The sequence below is a fragment of the Podarcis tiliguerta genome, assembly GCF_965153285.1.
Source record: "Podarcis tiliguerta genome assembly, chromosome: 3".
Lineage (NCBI taxonomy): Eukaryota > Metazoa > Chordata > Lepidosauria > Squamata > Lacertidae > Podarcis > Podarcis tiliguerta.
Genome location: NC_139536.1, coordinates 42,841,037 through 42,858,378, shown reverse-complemented (window position 1 = coordinate 42,858,378; position 17,342 = coordinate 42,841,037). Strand labels below are relative to the sequence as shown.

At 39.7% G+C, this 17,342-nt stretch overlaps 1 protein-coding gene across 5 annotated transcripts in view; it reads right to left on the bottom strand.

Annotated features, from left to right (window-relative positions):
• PLD5 (phospholipase D family member 5) overlaps positions 1 to 17,342 on the bottom strand; it is a 185,067-nt gene that overhangs the window by 16,629 nt on the left and 151,096 nt on the right. For 4 of the 5 annotated variants that reach the window (XM_083432219.1, XM_083432218.1, XM_083432216.1 and 1 more), the window contains exons 5-6: positions 6,505 to 6,632; positions 1,024 to 1,221 (exon numbers count right to left, since the gene is read on the bottom strand). In XM_083432219.1, the coding sequence (XP_083288345.1) occupies positions 1,024 to 1,221; positions 6,505 to 6,632 (326 nt within the window). Of the gene's footprint in view, positions 1 to 1,023; positions 1,222 to 6,504; positions 6,633 to 13,241; positions 13,290 to 17,342 lie in introns of all 5 variants that reach the window. The other variant, XM_083432220.1, reaches the window with a different exon arrangement.

The window sequence follows — 17,342 nt, the reverse complement described above, 5'->3', positions numbered from 1 at the left end:
TCCCTGACCACTGGTCCTGTTAGGTAGGGATGATGGGAGTTGTAGTCCCAAATCATCTGGAGGGCCAAGTTTGGGGATGCCTGGGCTAGAGGATCATCGTGGCTCCTTCCAAGTCTATAGCTCTGTAATTCTACATGTGGATACAGTCGTACTTGGAAGTCAAATGGAATCCATTTCAGAAGTCCGTTTGACTTCCAAAACATTTGGAAACCAAATTGTAGTTTCTGATTGGCTGCAGGAAGTTCCTAGGCTGTTCGACTTCCAAGGTACGACTGTACTTATGCAGCCACACTAGCACCATCCTCACATAGGAGGGTGATATCAGCAGGCTTGAACTTGCAGAAATACAAAACAACTCAATTAGGTTTTCTTAAAAAAACACCTAAAAAAATGTTTTTGAAATGGACAAATTTAAAAACCTTCTGTATAACAGTAGGTACCAATGGGATCAATAACCTAGAATAACTAAAAAATAAATTAAAATAATTTTCATTTTTTAAATGACAAACCTGGTGTACCACAAAAAATTGGCCCCTGGGAGACTATTGGAGCAGTCAGTCATAAATAGCTAGCTAGCTAGCTAGCTAGCTAGCTAGCTAGCTAGCTAGATTTAAATCAGTGTGCTAACCTGTGGCTATGAGGTTTTTAATACTCTCTCTCCATGCCTGAATCATTGGCTTGTAAAAAAAGGTTAATTGGGTTCCGAAGAGAGCAGGATGTGGTTAGTTTGTGTGTTACACATCACACATTTCATTCTTCTTAATCACATTTTAGCAAGGCAGCTGTAGATTGGAATTGTGGACAGCTTCTAAATAATAAAAATATAGACTGCGTCAGAGATCAGTGGCAGCCAAGTTCTAAGGCATTGATGGGAGCCAGTCAGATGTTATTTAAGAGGACATGTGAAAATATTAATTCAACCTGAACTTACATAGGGCTTTAACACCTCAACCTGTCTAAAAATAATATAATAAAGAGCACAAGCACACAAAGCCAAAGGAAACCAACACAAACGCAACTCACCGAAACAAAGACTTCTGATTTGGTTTCATTCAATTCAAGGGCCAGTTTATTTTCAGTGCCGTATACTGCATACAGTCTCTTAGACCAAAGAGGTGGGATTTTGCTCTTGGATTTTAGTGAGCTGTACAAGGCAAATATCTTTTGTAAATCTAACACCAGGCAGCTGCAGTTGTATACAATGACTCCAAGCTCTTTCATCTGTGAAGGAGAAGTGCATATAATTGAGAGCACATTGCCCAGCAAAAATATCTCAACTGGTCAACATAATTTGGTTAGAAGTTCATTACTCTGAGTAGATAGTCTCAAGTGTGATTGCCCCTGTGCAAAATAAATGCATTATTAGGCCAGCACCTTACTGTAAAGAAGTTTCAAATATATTGTTAATATTGTAAGTATTCTTCATGAATGGCTAACACATTCTGTGTTGATAATGTGGGAGTCCTGGTTTAACAAAGTAAATCTTGGGACACAACACAAGTATTTGATTTTTATGAAAGTTAAATTTATATCCAGTGAAACATGGTGGAAGAAAGAAAATTTTCTACACATCACTAATATAATAATAATAATAATAATAATAATAATAATAATAATGTTTATTAATAATTGCATATTACTCATTGCCTAGTCTTTTATATCCTCAAAACTACTGCTCTTTATGAGAATCAACTTGGTTCAACTTGATATTCACAGCTGAATATCATGTACTAACATCAACTTCAATATCTACTTTATATTTCCTGGGGGAAAGTACTGTTTGCTTTTCTTAGCCTAAGTCTACTGAAAAAATCCTGTTCAATATAAATATGAATGCAAAATGTTTTTATTTTTCCTGCTACCTACTGTGATTGGAATAAAAACCCCAAGGAAGTTGAATATATTAATATAAATATCAGCTAATGTTTCATCTGTGTACAGCTGCACAGTATATTACTTTAATTTAAGTAATAAATATGTATTATTTCCCCCTTGTAGCAGCTAGATTGCATTTTTAGTCCTTTCCTTAGATTTACTGTAGCTTTACACTACTCTGTTTTATTGCTGTGGTTACATCCCACATATATTGCTATGCTGCATTTTCCACAACAATTTTTGCAAACACTTCCAAACTTCCCCGAATTTGCAAATCTGTCCCTGGACAAATTCCGTCCCCGGAATGTCCCCAGATTTGCAAATCTGTCCCCAGGAAACGTGGCAGCGGCAGCCTCAGCAGCCCCGAGCCAGCCTGGTAGCGCAGTTGGCTCTGACTGACATCAGGAGCTGCTCGCTGCCGCGGCGCCCACCATTTTTCTTGCACCACAGCAGCGAGCAGCGAGCAGCTCCTGAAGCCAGCCGGAGCCAACTGCACTACCAGGCTGGCCCCTCCTGGGCAATGGCCGGCCGCCCGTGACTCGTGAGCCTCCCTTGATCTGTCAAAACAAGGGAAGGGGGAAGGAGATTGGGGCAGGCTCAGGAGTCACGGGCAGGCGGCATGCCGTTGCCCAGTTTTTTAAAAAACTGCGCATTTATGTTTCACAGGGTGCGAAAGAAGGGTTTGCACTTTTATACAATATGCATGTGTGCTTGGGCCTAGGGTCTTTTGCCTCACCATCCCCACTACTACTCAGCTTCAAAAAAAAAAGTAAAAAGTGCCCCCGGATTCATTGAAAAAAATCTGGTAACCATATTCCAAACACAAGAAATATTGTAAGACGTCATCTTCATGCACTTAGAGAGAGCCAGGGATTGTTAACGCATTGCTAACGGGCCATATACTCCCCCAGGCTTTCGCAGCCTACCAAGGCTTTTTGTTGGTGGGGCAGAGTTTTGTCAAGTTTTTCCACTGACTGTTATGTTCCCCATTCCACCACTATGATGCTGATGTGTTCATTTTGGGGGGAGGTGTCGCACGTTGCACTAAAGTCCACTAAAAGTTGATGGAAGAAGCGGCACCACCATGACTTTTCTGCTTTTCAATCTTTAGGCATGAGCACATTCACAAAAAAAAATCTGTTCAAACGAAGAGCGCATATCCCATTAGCAGTGGCTCCATTTCCAGTGCTTCATACTTCTGAGTCCACAAGACAATGACTGGAAGAAATTTTATCTCTTGCGGGACATCAGACAACTGAATAGGAGAGATGAAAATACTGTAGCTACAAAAAGAGAGAGAAAGAGGTTGGAGGGAGGGATGCTGGGAACTGGGGGGAAGAAAGGAGGGGTTGTAATTCTATTGTAATTCTGTAAAAATCCTAATAAGCCATAGATAAAAAGAAAGGAAGAAGGGAAATGTGATGACTTGTAGCTGAAATCAAAACAGGGAGAGAACATCAGCTTAAAAATCACTTGGAATAATTTATTGGTAATAATCCTAGGGGTGGCAGGTCCAGACTGTGGCCTAAGTCCTACAGAAAAGTAGGCTTGCTTAGGACCATTGAAAACAATGGGTTTAAGGATGTCTAGCTCATGTTGAACTTAGGTCTGTACTTTAAAAAAATCGCATAGAACAGAAAATTTCACAAAGTCTAACATCTCCTAATTACAATAACAGGAAAAGCCAAATCTGGTGGATTTTTTTCTTTTATGCAACTCATTTTATGCAAGCCAACTCTTCTATGCAAGCCTGGCCAGACATGTGCTTTATTTTTCTTTAGCTATTGTTTATTTTTATCATCTTTTGAATATTTTTACATACCTATTTTTATAGATAATTTTAATGCTCTTATGTTTTTTTAAAAAAACCGATCAGAGGTTTTCTTGCAATCATGCGGCACATGAATGCTGCTAATACAACTTGTAGTAGACAAGCCGATCTCTCATTTCGTAATTCTAATTCTAATTTCAGAACTGGAATGGAGCCATCCATCGTGAGAATGATATAATGCTTGCATTATTTAAAAATTTAAGCACTGTCTAATTATAGTTCTTTGAAATACTGTATGGGGGATTAATGGCCACAATTATGAAAACCTCACTTCCAACTTCACAGTTAGGAGAAATACATAGTTGTGCAGTCCATGATGGATAGGGCCTAGTCTACGGTTGGAATCCAAAAGCTCTTGAGTAGGGAGTGTCAACTGGGCAGAGGTCTCCCTCCATCCAGACCTGCTAGCCACCGCCTACAGAGTGAAACCTGTGTGACTCTTCTAGCACAGAGGTTTCCCTTCTGTCCATCGAAACAGGATATTCCAGGGAGGAACAGGTGTTCCCCAGGTCAGGTTGGGATCTTGGGTTGTAGGCAGTGCTGTGCCTAGTCCTAAAACAGCAGATTACAATAACCATTCATAAATCTGTTGTCGTTATTTAGCATACCAATGCAATGCCACATATTTTAAACTAGTATAATGAATAAACTAAACTGATCAAGCAATATAGCAATGACCTGATTATAATTTCAAGGCACAGGATCTACACTGTTGTTCAAAGCCTTGTTATTATGGTTTTTATGTTATTATAGTACAGTATATATATAGTTTTTTTTTTTTTTTTACTGTAAACCATCCTGTGATCTTCAGATGAAGGTCAGCATAGAAATTAAATAAGAAATAAAGAAATAAAGAAATTTGGTAGTTTCCAAAACTGGAAAACAGGCATTGATGTGTGAAATTATCATAGTCATACTGGATCAAATTCCAGCATAACAGCATCCCAAGTGGAAATGTGAAAAAATAGTTCCTTTCAATCCCAGTGTTATTTGATGTACAGTAAAAGAACTTAATTCAGCTGACTGTCATTAATGTCCTATCTTAAAAGAGCCAGCTGGGCCTTTTCATAACTTCAAAAAAACTCATTAGCTTCAAAACAGTAAAAGACTGATACAGTGTTCTTTTCACCATATATATTTCAGTAGTGATAAGATGCAGCTCTCTTGAACAGAACAAATCCTGCCTTGGCTAACAAATCTTATTGTAAACTCTGGCTTGGAAACATTATAGAGAGATGAATTCTTTTGTATATTTATAACCGGCCCTGTTCCATAAGCTCAAGAGGTTTTTACTTGGTGCCACTTGTGCTCGGTCACATGTGAGACTTCATGCTAAAGATGGACTGCTTTAAAGTGATTATTTGTTGAAGGAAACTTTATTTGATAAGTTGAGTCAGAGCATATAATAAAGCTCGCACAAAGCAAAATCAGAGTCCAACTCATTTCCCAATTTTATAGAGTCACCAAGCAACAACACTGGAGGAAACATGGATCCTTCTATTAGAAGACATCAGAAACTTTGATTTCTATAGTAGTCTTCTATACAAGCAGATTTTCTAATGGCATATGCAACCTGTACTCTTCTCAAGCACGGCTAATTCTCAAAATACAGGGCACTTGTGAGTGTTTATAGCTCCTGCAGCTTTCTTGAGGTTTGTAGGCAGCCAGAGAAAATGAGAACTCTACTCATAATGGCAAAAGAGAGCCTTACATCAAATAATAATAATAACGTACACTAAAACCACCCCTTCATTCTAATTAAAATTAACAAAAGAAGGCACTGCTTTAGATCATCCTTCCATTTCAGGACAGTGAGTAAATATAAAGAACAAGGAGATGTAGATGGAGGAGTTGATGAGGCACCACATCACTGAGTAGTGAAATATGGTTAACTACTAAAAACATAAATCTTTACGAAGACAATTACGTCAAGGCATGGTCTGATGTTAAAAGGAATATGGAGATTTGAAGCAAATTAAAACTATCTTTTGGGGTGCGTATTTCGGCTGTTAAACTAAATATTTTGCCAAAGATGCTTTTTCTGTTCCAATCCATTCCTGTTATAGGGAAAACAAGCTGCATTGAAAATTGGCAGAGGGAAATATCTAAATTCATCTGGTCAGGAAACAGACCAACAGTAAAACATACACTCCTTATAGATCTTAAAGAAAGAGGGGGATTCAGCCTGCCCGACCTAAAACTGCCTGCTTTTCTTTTTTAAAATCACGTAATAGGTCTTTTCTTTAAATCCATCGGATCCTTACTCCTGCATATTTTCTGTAAAACTGTGTAAGTTTAGCATGCAAAGCACAATTTTCAAGAACATTCTTAAGGAACAAATACATTTGCATCAACACAATACAGATAAAGACTTGAAATGCCACCCCTAGACCACAGACTGTACTTAATTTACTGCCACAATGCAATATGTCATAATTAGAACAAATTGGGAACTAGTATCGTTTCCACTAATTACAATGTTTCTCAGTTTTAGCTGGGTAAAGAAGCAATAGCTCATATGTTCTGCCATAAATAAGAACAATGTCCTAGAACACAGCTAAGTGCCAAACAGTTTAAAATAAATAACCAGTGCAGTGAAGAGGGGCTGAGCAGGACTGGGCCCATTAGCTAAAATGGTACCTCAGGTTAAGAACAGTTTCAGGTTAAGAACAGACCTCCAGAACGAATTAAGTTCTTTACCTGAGGTACCACTGTACTAAAGTGTCCCTGCTGAGAGCCCCTGTGACTGAAGAGCAAGATAAAAAAATGCTCTAAATGGATAAATAAATTGAAAGTACCTGCCACAGTGACTTCCATTCTAAACTGGCACTTCCAATGTATACATGCTGCCTATCCACAATCCAGAATGATGTCTGCAGATGGCCATCATTGTAAGCCGTCATGTTTATAAAAATCACTTCAGCACCTAAGGAATACAAGAACATAACAGTTAAAGTTGCTCATAAGGAAACAAACAAACAACAACAAAAAAGCTTACATAGTCAATCACTTCAGAGTTTAACAAGGCCATCTTAAGCATGGAGTTCAGTGGAAGTGGGCTTAGGAAGGCATACTCAGAGATGCAGTCCAACCCTGTGCATGTTCACCATGTTCAGTGGGCCTTGTTCCATTACAGGAACTTTATAGCTACCTTTATTATCACAACTTTCTAGCTACATTTTGCCGTTTAGGGTAAGGTAGGTATCTGGGAATCTTGTCAAAAGCAAATAATTTTAATAGTCATCAGCTACAGCTCTTCAGAAGCATGAGCTGAAGTAATCAGAGTCCTTCCGGACGGAAAGTTGGCTAGACAGAGACAGAACTATCTGGTCATTAAGAACCACACACTTTCTTTCCAGTTCTTTTTTGTGCAGTAGTCCATGTCCAGTCAGGAAATTAGTTTTTAATCTCTCTAAATCCATTTTCTTGCAAGACTTAGAATGAGGAGGAGGCAGTTCCTCCTCTTGACAGGCACCACAAATTTCTCTGCTGATCCCTAGCCTGGATGGTACATGTGTATAAAGGACAGGGGTAGGCAACCTAAGACCCGGGGGCTGGATGTGGCCCAATTGCCTTCTCAATCCAGCCCATGAGTAGAATGTGTGCTTTTATTTAAAATGCGTCTCTGGGTTATTTGTGGGGGATAGGAATTTTTTCATCCCCCCCCCCAAAAATATAGTCCGGCCTACCACATGGTCTGAGGGACGGTGGACTGACCCACGGCTGAAAAAGGTTGCTGACCTCTGAGAAAGGACATTTCTTATGCAGAACTGGTGAAACTAAACCCCCTCAAAGGCCATCTACTGACATTATTTACAGTGTCAATTGTAAATACATTAACTACAATAGCTACAATAACTAATATGCAAAGATTTCAATGTTTAATTAAGGAAAACTGGGTTAGATTGAACTATGCTTCCTAGAAACCTTTAGAACAAGGTGATAAACTCAAAGCCTGTAGGCCACATCTGCACCCAAAGGCTTTTTGTAGCCTCTAAGACTATCCCAACTGCATTCTTTTTTTAAAAAACAAAACAAAATTACCATATTTTTCACCCTATAGGACGCACTTTTTCCCCTTCAAAAATGAAGGGGAAGTGTGTGTGCGTCCTATGGGGCGAATGCAGGCTTTCGCTGAAGCCATCCCCCCAGCCCAGCAAGCTCTGGGAGAGATGGTGAAGCTGCGCGCAACTTCGCCATCGCTCTCGGACCCATTCTGGGGGCTGGGGTCGGGGGAAGCTCGGGCTTCCCCTGCCCCCAGCCCCGCAAGCTCCAGGAGCGATGGCAAGGTTGTGCAACCTCGCCTTCGCTCCCAGACCCCCAGCCCCGAGGCTAAAAACAAAGCCAGGACAGCGAGCAGGATCCATCCCGCTCGCTGTCATGGCTTCTTTGCTCTTTGGGGCTCGGGGGGGGGGGAATAATTTTTTCCCCTTTATTCCCCCCCCCCAAAAAATAAGTGCGTCCTATGGGCCGGTGCGCCATATAGAGCGAAAAACACGGTAACCACTTCTGTTTGTCCCTTACTATAATGCCATATTCATAAATGGTTCCTTGTGGCAACTCAATTAAAAATATAATAATATTAATTAATGAGTGCTCCTTTTGGTCACCTGCTGTGATTCTGTGATTGTATACCAGCAGAATATTTTTGTTACTCCTCCAACCCCCTTCAAAATGTCATATATAAAACATTATTTAATTCAACAATGCACAATTCCCTTAGAAATATATTAAGAATTAATATCTGTTATCTGCACCAGGGGAGTTGGACTAGATGACCCTCAGGATCTCTTCCAACACTACAATTCTATGATTCTGTGATCTTAATAATAAACTAAATGCGTAAGGCAGACAAAGCATCTCCCTGTTGGAACTAGCCTGCCAACTTTTTTTCCCTCAGAGGAACAGGGAAAAGTAAGACATTGTCCCCATTGGAATCATTGAAACCCCTTGTGGATTGTTCTGCTCGTCCACCTGAAAGCAGTTACTCACACAAGCCATCCCAGCCATATTAAGATCTTCCCACTCTGCATTTTGTAAGATGATTTTCTACACACACAAATGACATGGCCTCCCACCTATAATTCTCTATTCCTAGGAATACTTGAGAATCAAACCGTCAAGAGTTTGAGACACTGTGTTATTCTTGCCTTGCGCTTAGTCAATATGGCTAGAAAAAATATTCGCAGTGCAGTTGAAGGTAATTCAGTTGCAGATGCTTTATACAGTGGTACCTCGGGTTACATACGCTTCAGGTTACATATGCTTCAGGTTACAGACTCCGCTAACCCATAAATAGTACCTTGGGTTAAGAATTTTGCTTCAGGATGAGAACAGAAATCGTGCTCCGGCGGCGCGGCGGCAGCAGGAGGCCCCATTAGCTAAAGTGGTGCTTCAGGTTAAGAACAGTTTCAGGTTAAGAATGGACCTCCGGAACGAATTAAGTACTTAAACCAAGGTACCACTGTACTATGAGAGCTCAATATGTTTACTTAGAGTCACACATTACGGATTTCATGGAACTTACTTTATAGTATGCGAGTTTAGTATCATTGGGTCTTATTAGAGGTAGCAACTGATTAAGAAGTGCTGGGGTTTTAAAAAATATCTTTACAAGAAACAGAGTACTGTATTGGCCCGAATATAAGCTGCACCCGAATATAAGCCACACCTTTAAAATTGGAAGGGGGGAAAGAAAAAAAGAAAAAATACCCAAATACAAGTTGCTCCATTCCTCACTGCTCCTGGCTGCATACTGGGCAGGTGGGTAGGGGAGCCGCACTGTCTGGCAGCCTTTCCCCTTCATTGCTCTCTCCCTTCGCAGCCTTGGGGGAGAGGGCAGGTGACTAAGCCTCACTTTAACTTTTCACAGTGGGATGTTGGGGGGAAAGTGAGGCTTATATTCAGCCCAATACGGTATATATATAAAAAGTAGATTAATTGCTGACAGAAGAACCATTTCATATTGGATATTTTCCAGTGGCACAGAGGTAAAGCAGCTCATCTCCAGGCATTTTAAGCTTCCTTCTTAGCTTTATGCCAAATGTCTGGAGGTGTTCCAGAAGTTCCATTAGTGCAAACCCTCTGCATTCAAATGTGGTTAAGTGTAAAATGGAGGGATGCACAAGTCAATAACACAAGGCTACGTATTTTACTGCACATCTGACTCAAACGTCTAAACTGAAAAATGGCCTGTTTTTGTGTTCTTCAGGAATGCAATATTTTAAAAAAGATAGATCCTGGCAAGAATGATTTCTGACTCAAGGAAAGTCCAGCAGGACATTCCCAACATGTGACCTGCAAGGAGTGGAGCAATGGATCCACTGTTGCATCTAAAGCCATGCCAGCTTGCGCCAGCCCCCCAAGGAGGAAAAGCCTAGAAAAGCAGGGAGGGTTTCTATGCCAGCTTCAGGGCTCAAGGACTGAGCCACTGGCACCCCACAACTCTCTCTTTGATGGTCTACTGCCAGTAGCAGAACTGGTAGTAGCAGCTCTCCACCACTGGAGGGAAATTTACTTGCCATTTTAACACCCGGCCATTGAAAGGGTGTGGAGAGGTTAGACTGTTTCCAGTCTCTGCTACATAAGCATGAGAAACCCACAGAATAAGCAACTTTCAATATTTCTGATCCTATCATAAAATTTACCTTAAAAAAAAAAAGGAACGTTTTAACGTATTTTCCTCCCTTCCAACATATATACTCACCACTTTCAGCTTAACATTTAGTTTCATTTATTTTTCCATACCCTTGGGTCTCATTCTGTATGGTGGTTCCTCACCTTTTGCCAAATTTTATTAAAAATAGCTCAAAAACTGTCTTTTTAAAGATTTTGCCAAAAAATCCTTTTGTGTCTGGATTTTTTGAAATATGGCAACCTTACCAATACCCTCACTTAATGAGTATTGATGTATATTCCTCAAAATATCAACAATTTTGCAAAAGAGGTGAAGGGGTTTCAGCCATGCATTTGCACAGCCACTATAGTAGTGTAATTATACAGTTTGACTTGCATTTTATTCATTTTTCTATTAAATTTTTAAAAAATGCCATAATTCATAGCATTTGGAGAATTTATGTGAGTTAACATTACCTATTTATGTTGCAAAGTTGCACTAAAAATCTACAGTACACCGATCTGTAAAAATGCTTTTAAAAGGTAATATAGCTCTCAATGCAATTTTCCATTGACGATGGATGGCGTCACATTTTTACAACACATTTTTAACATTTTAACTGACTGGTGTAGATTAGTCCTAGGTGGTGGTAGTGAAAAATACTGCTACTTTTCCAAATCTCAGATTACATCATCATACTCAATTATTTTGTCTTTTGTTGGAACGCCACTGAAGCAACTACTGGTAACTCATAACGTGTGCATTTAATGTGTGCACATTAAGCTATACACAATCGGCAAAAAACAAATAAAAAGGAGCCGGAAAGGGAGTGGGTGTCCAGGAAAAGAAGCCTTGGCAATTCCACCTTCCATTGAACCCAATGGGTTTTGACTATACATTACTTTGGCTTTAGGCACTATCCCGGAACATGACCCCAGCATAAGCTGAGCGTTGCCTGCACAGTTATAAGGATGCTCTTGATGGCTTCTGTCAACTTTGCTTAACAGAAAATTATGCTCCAAGGAACTGACTACATTTGTTGCTCATGCATTTCAGACAGCAAAGCTATTAAGTGTGTCAATCAAAACCTTAAATAGAACATCTATGAAAATCTGCCCACATTTTATTGCATATCTGTTTACAGAAAACAAAATCAAAGCTTTGAAAAATGTAACTAAAACTTGGCTCCCATACATACGACTGCCCCATTTCTTAATTTGGTACCAGAAAATCCTGCTTTACACTATCAACCTTCGCAGTAATGGAATAAGTTTTCCCAGCTTAGGAATACAGCTCCCAAAGGGGAAAAGTCCCTTTTATAGTGATTTCTTTAGTAAAACAAACAGTAAGAGACAAGTGTTTAAGTGCATTTCCAATTTGGAGAGACTTATGTTCCACTGTGGATCCCTGTGCCCTCTTTGTGAGACATTAAGATTTTGTTTTGGCCCCATGGCTACTACTTTCCCTAGAATAAAGACTGCAGAGTTGCAGAAAAAAGTATTTCAAGGGTTGTAAGCATGAAAACCTGTTTATAAATACTTAATTAATTAATAGCTTTTATTTGCCACTTTTACAGTGCAATCCTACCCATGCTTACTCAGACGTGAGCAATACTGAATTCAATGTACAGTACTGCAGCCTTAGCCTTCGATATTGTTGCTGCCTACTTACACTGTAAACTCTGATTTTATTTTTGTAAAGTGTCTTGCATATATTTCACACCAGACGAACGCCAGATTGAAGCAAACACTCACACACAAACTACTGTTTTGAAGCATATGGGCAGTGTGAACTAAGAAGCAGCTCTAATCACAGAAGATTAACAACAAATTGAGCTGTTAAAACAGAATATAATCTAACTTTTCATACAAATACATCATTTGTCAGGAAGCACGGTATCAAATAATGCTAGAAAATATAATTTCTTTCAACGCAATCTAACATTCCTTAGGTAAGCAAAAATGGAACTATCAGCAAAATACAAAAAGAACACCTAGCTGATCTAACAAGAATAAAACTATGTGTTCTAACTGACCAGAAAAACCTGATCCTCTCTTTTACACAACAGCTTGACTTTTGAACAACAGCAGCTCAAGCTGGTGTTAAGGGCACAGGTTCAGATAAGAAAGAAAAAAAGGAGTAGAAATGTAGTACTACTGCTAGTAGTAGTAGTAGTAGTAGTGTGTGTGTTCGTTCTCATTGTCCCTTTGTGGGTTTAGCCTACTGGGTGTTGAGTACCAGACAGTTCCCTCTCTGGTCTAACTCCCCAGCTTTGGAATTCACTTCCCTACCTAGAGACACAAATGGCAGAGACCTTGCGGGTTTTCCACCGCCAAGTAGAAACATTTCATTTTCTCCCAGGCACCACTCTGGACTGCTGCAGCACTGTTATTATTAGGTGTTTTATTTAATTGTATTTTTAACTGAATTAGAGTGTACAGTGACGCACCATGAGGATCCACTGTTCAGAAATATTCCACTTGACAGTTTGTGGGAAGTGGAGAAATCTGTACTGTGGTGCCTGATATGTCTAGTAAGATACTGCACACAAATGGCTGGCTTTCTCAGAGAGCTACCATGCTAATAAAATTTCAGGTGGCCTCCATGCTGCTTGTTGAGCATTTGAATGAGTCTTAATGTTGCCCTTTATTAACTGAGGCTGTTAGAAACGGAATCTAGTTCACTCCGCAAGATCTATGGGGGAGCTGGGACCAAAGTCTACCACAATCCATTGGGTCACAATGAATTCAGAAGTGTCAACATTCATATATGGAAGCTCCATGGGAACATAAGGATGATTTTCATTTTTTTTTTTCATTTTTCCAAATTTGTTTTTCTTTGCCTCTTTAAAAAAAAACACCCTTTTATTTTATCTTTATCTAACTTTGCACATTATTTTCTCATTCCAGGGTGACTTACCCTCATTCTCTTGACCATCTCATCACAGGTTCTGGGTTTCACACTTCCCTGCAAAGTGAATGAGAAAATGATTCTGATTTTGATGCTGCTAGTGAATTACAGAAAAAAATATATTTTAAAATTTCTAAGGTGGGAGTTTTCATTACATTTCACCTCCCACCTCCCAGATAGACCCAATGCATCTAACCCTGGTCTTCAGAATAATTTTATGTTTAAAGCTGTGAAACTGAGTCTACCTCTTTCTAGCTTTTGGCTCTCAGTGGAACTTTGGCAAGAATAAGGTTACATTCCCATAGAGCGTCTAATGTATTGAATGTTGACACTATAATGGTTTAAAGCCTCACTGACCTGAATGCTTATTGCAGAGCATGTAAAATCACTACACATTGCAGAAGGACCTTTTCAATACATGCAGACTTTGACATAATCATCATGAGATAGAAGAAATGAAGCACTCCAAAATCCGCAGTTGGGCAACACAGTTATTAGGACAAACCACAATGTCTCAAAAAAGTGAGTAATTTTTACAAGTTCTCCAGAGCTGTGCATTAGGCTAGATAACATAAATCAAGGGTTAGAGGGATGACGGAGTGGGAGTACAAAAGTTAGGTTGGATGTTGAAATCTGGAGGTCTGTATACTCAGTCTGTAGATGGAGATTGCAAACTGAATTAGTCATTGAAAAGACTGCTTGCAGGTGTCAGAATTCTGGGATGAAGAATCAATGACTCATCTTTATCAAACAAACAAACAAACAAACAAACAAACAAACAAAAACCCCAATTGTTATCCAAATAAAAAAAGCTAAAAAGGCTACTAAAATAGAGCCATGCATTCCAAGCACATAACTGATTACAAGTGAGGGAAAGACCTGGGCAGATATATGGAATATATGACCTTTCAACTTTTTCAAAACCTATTATTTCCAGGATTAGATTACAATTGCTACCATCCCTGACCATGGGCCTATCTGGAGGATTCTGTGCTGGTTACCCCTATGATTCTGTGATTCTATATGCTTACAAAGAACCACCAGTCACCTTGATCATTAGTCTTTTGTGGGAGAAGTGAAAAGAGAAAAGTATTGGATTTAAAAAAAACCACTGCAATAGCACTGTAGCAAAAGTGTTTTCCCAGTCAACATAACCATGCAACCCTCCTGACTTAATAGAATTATCAAAATTATTGGAATTGGTTTCCCCTTTCTTAAACTTTTGCTCATGTCATATTAGTGATTAGCAAAAGTTTTAGTCTCTAGTGCAAAACTCTAGGACATGGTTAATGCACATAGAAAGCAGCAGTGGGCCACTTTAAAATCAAATGCATGTTCTAACCGATGTGGTTCTTTCATTTGGCATATAGACATTGAAAATGTAATGACTGTGTTATAAGAAATTTATTTTTCTGTAAATTTGGTGAAAATCTGATTTTGCTGCCACACAGATGCACATGAGTGCATAAAAAGAGCCCGGCTGGATCAGACCAAAAGCCATTCCAGTCCTGCATCCTGTTTCCCACGGCGGCACACCAGGCTTCTTATGTGAAACCCACAAGCAGGATGTTGTTCCTAAGCAACTGGAATCCAGAGGCATGCTACATCTGATTTTGAAACATAAAAAGGCCCAGATGTTGTAGTCTCTCACCAGAGAATTAGTTTCTCCATTCTCCTGAGGAAGGAGAGGGTTGAGGTGGTGGGGAGATTGGCATGATATAAACACACCATCAGGAGCACTGGATTGGCTCTGCTGTTGCACTAGCACTGTGCCAACCTCCTCATTGACACTTGCCCTCTCCCTACCAGTGACCCGTCTGCCAAGAAGCTAATGGCTTTACCCCATGCAGCAAGCCACTTCTGATGCAAGAAGGCAACAATGTCTGGTGCTATCTTGATATCAAGGAAACAGCTTAGAATTATCACCTTGGAAGTTTGGAATCATGTGATACTGACACCAGCATAGTACTAGCGGTCTTGTATTTGCCTTATCATATAATGAGCAGGACACAGACTTGCTTTATATCTTAAGGATAACAGAAAATAAATATCTGTTGCACTCCTATTCAGTAACCAATCTGTCTTGAAAAAAATGAGCCTGAAAGTCTCAATAGTGCTGTTATAGCAACATTTCTACTAAATGAAACAATTAAAACCAATTAAAATTCTTAACTGCCAGTTACAAGCCAACTAAAAATGTCAGTTAACTTGGCTCCATATGGCTCACACATTTGACTTTGGCTTGGATCCTAAGAGAAGTTAACTTAAGTAACTTTGAAGCATGCAGCATTGGTACATTAATATTTATCCATTATAGTGCTGCCCTAACACACAAACCATAAAAGCTAATGGATGTACACTATGCCCACATAAGGTATATTATAAGTGGCACAATGAAGATAAACAATTTGGCTGTAGGAATAATTCCAAGAAACCCATATTCACCAGCAGTCATGTGATTATAATAGATTTCTAGAAAACGTAAGAATAGCTCCGCTGAATCAGGGCAGTGGCCCAGGTAATCCAGCATTCTATTCTTACAGTGGCCAACCAGATATCTATGTGAAGCTGGCAAGATGGAGCTGAGTGCAACAGCTCTCTCCCCCATGAGGTTTCCAGCAACTGCTTCCCAGAAGTATTATTATTAAAAATGAGGACACAAAATACATGATAAAAACAAAAACAAATAACCCTCCTCACACAAATGCAATTAAAAGACCAGCATAGGCTGTTAATCAGCCCAAGTCCTGATGTTTTTGCCTAACACCTAAAGTTATGTAATGAAGGTGCCAGGTGAGCCTCCCTGAGGAGAAAATTCCACAAATGGGGAGCCACCACAGGAAAGGCCTGTTCTTGTGCTGCCATGCTCTGGAGCTTTCATGGAGGAGGCACACCAAGAAAGGCCTCAGATGATGATCATAGGATCTGAGTTGGTTCGTATGAGGAAAGGTGGTCCTTGAGGTATTGAGGTCCTGAGCCGTTTAAGGCTTTATAGGTCAAAACCAGCACTTTGAATTGAGCCTGGAAACTAATTGGCATCCAGTGCAATCAGGCCAGGAACTGTGTAATATGCTCAAACTGTCTTGCCCTGGTGAGCAATATGGCCACCGAATTCTGCTGAAATTTCCAAGCCACCTTAAGAGGCAGCCCTACATATAATGTGTTGCAGTAATCTAACCTACCCTTACAGAAGCCATGCTAGTTCAGCAGCAGCAAGATTTGAAGGCAATGCAGGAATTTCAAACTTAAGCTAACTTACATAATTTCCAGGAATCCCCATCTCCCATTTCCCTTTTTTAAAATTGGTGTTACAGTGGCCACTTTCCAGTCATTGGGTATTGAGGCTGATCTTATGAACAAGTTGCTTTTCTAAAATATAGAGAACTCTTGGTTGGATGCCATATGGATCCAGCAATTTTTCATTTCCCCCCTTTTGTTTATTAGGCCTAGAACTTCAACTCTCATCAACACTATTTTTCTCAGTTCCTCAGACTCCCTTTCTACAGAAGTTAGTTCAGGCACAGTGGTTTGCCTTATATATTCTGCTGTGGAGACAAATACAAAGAATTCATCTGCCTTCTCTGCAATCACATTATCCTTCTTTATCACACATTTGATTCCCTTGTCATTCAGGGGTCCAGCTGCCTCTCTTGCTACTAATGTACCGTATTTTTTGCTCTATAAGACTCACTTTTTCCCTCCTAAAAAGTAAGGGGAAATGTGTGTGCGTCTTATGGAGCGAATGCAGGCTGTGCAGCTATCCCAGAAGCCAGAGCAGCAAGAGGGATTGCTGCTTTTGCTGCACAGCGATCCCTCTTGCTGTTCTGGCTTCTGAGATTAAGAATATTTCTTTTCTTGTTTTCCTCCTCCAAAAACTAGGTGCGTCTTGTGGTCTGGTGCGTCTTATAGAGCGAAAAATACGGTAATTAAATATTTTTGTTAGTAGTGGTCTTTATGTATTTTAGCAATATAATATGCTCCTCAAATTCTTTTTTGGCACCCCTTATAGCCTGATTGCATTTCTTTTGCCACAGTTTGTGTTCCTTTTTTGTTTTCATCATTTGGAGAAGACTTTCATTTTTTAAAGGAAGCCTTCTCGCCTCTTCTTCT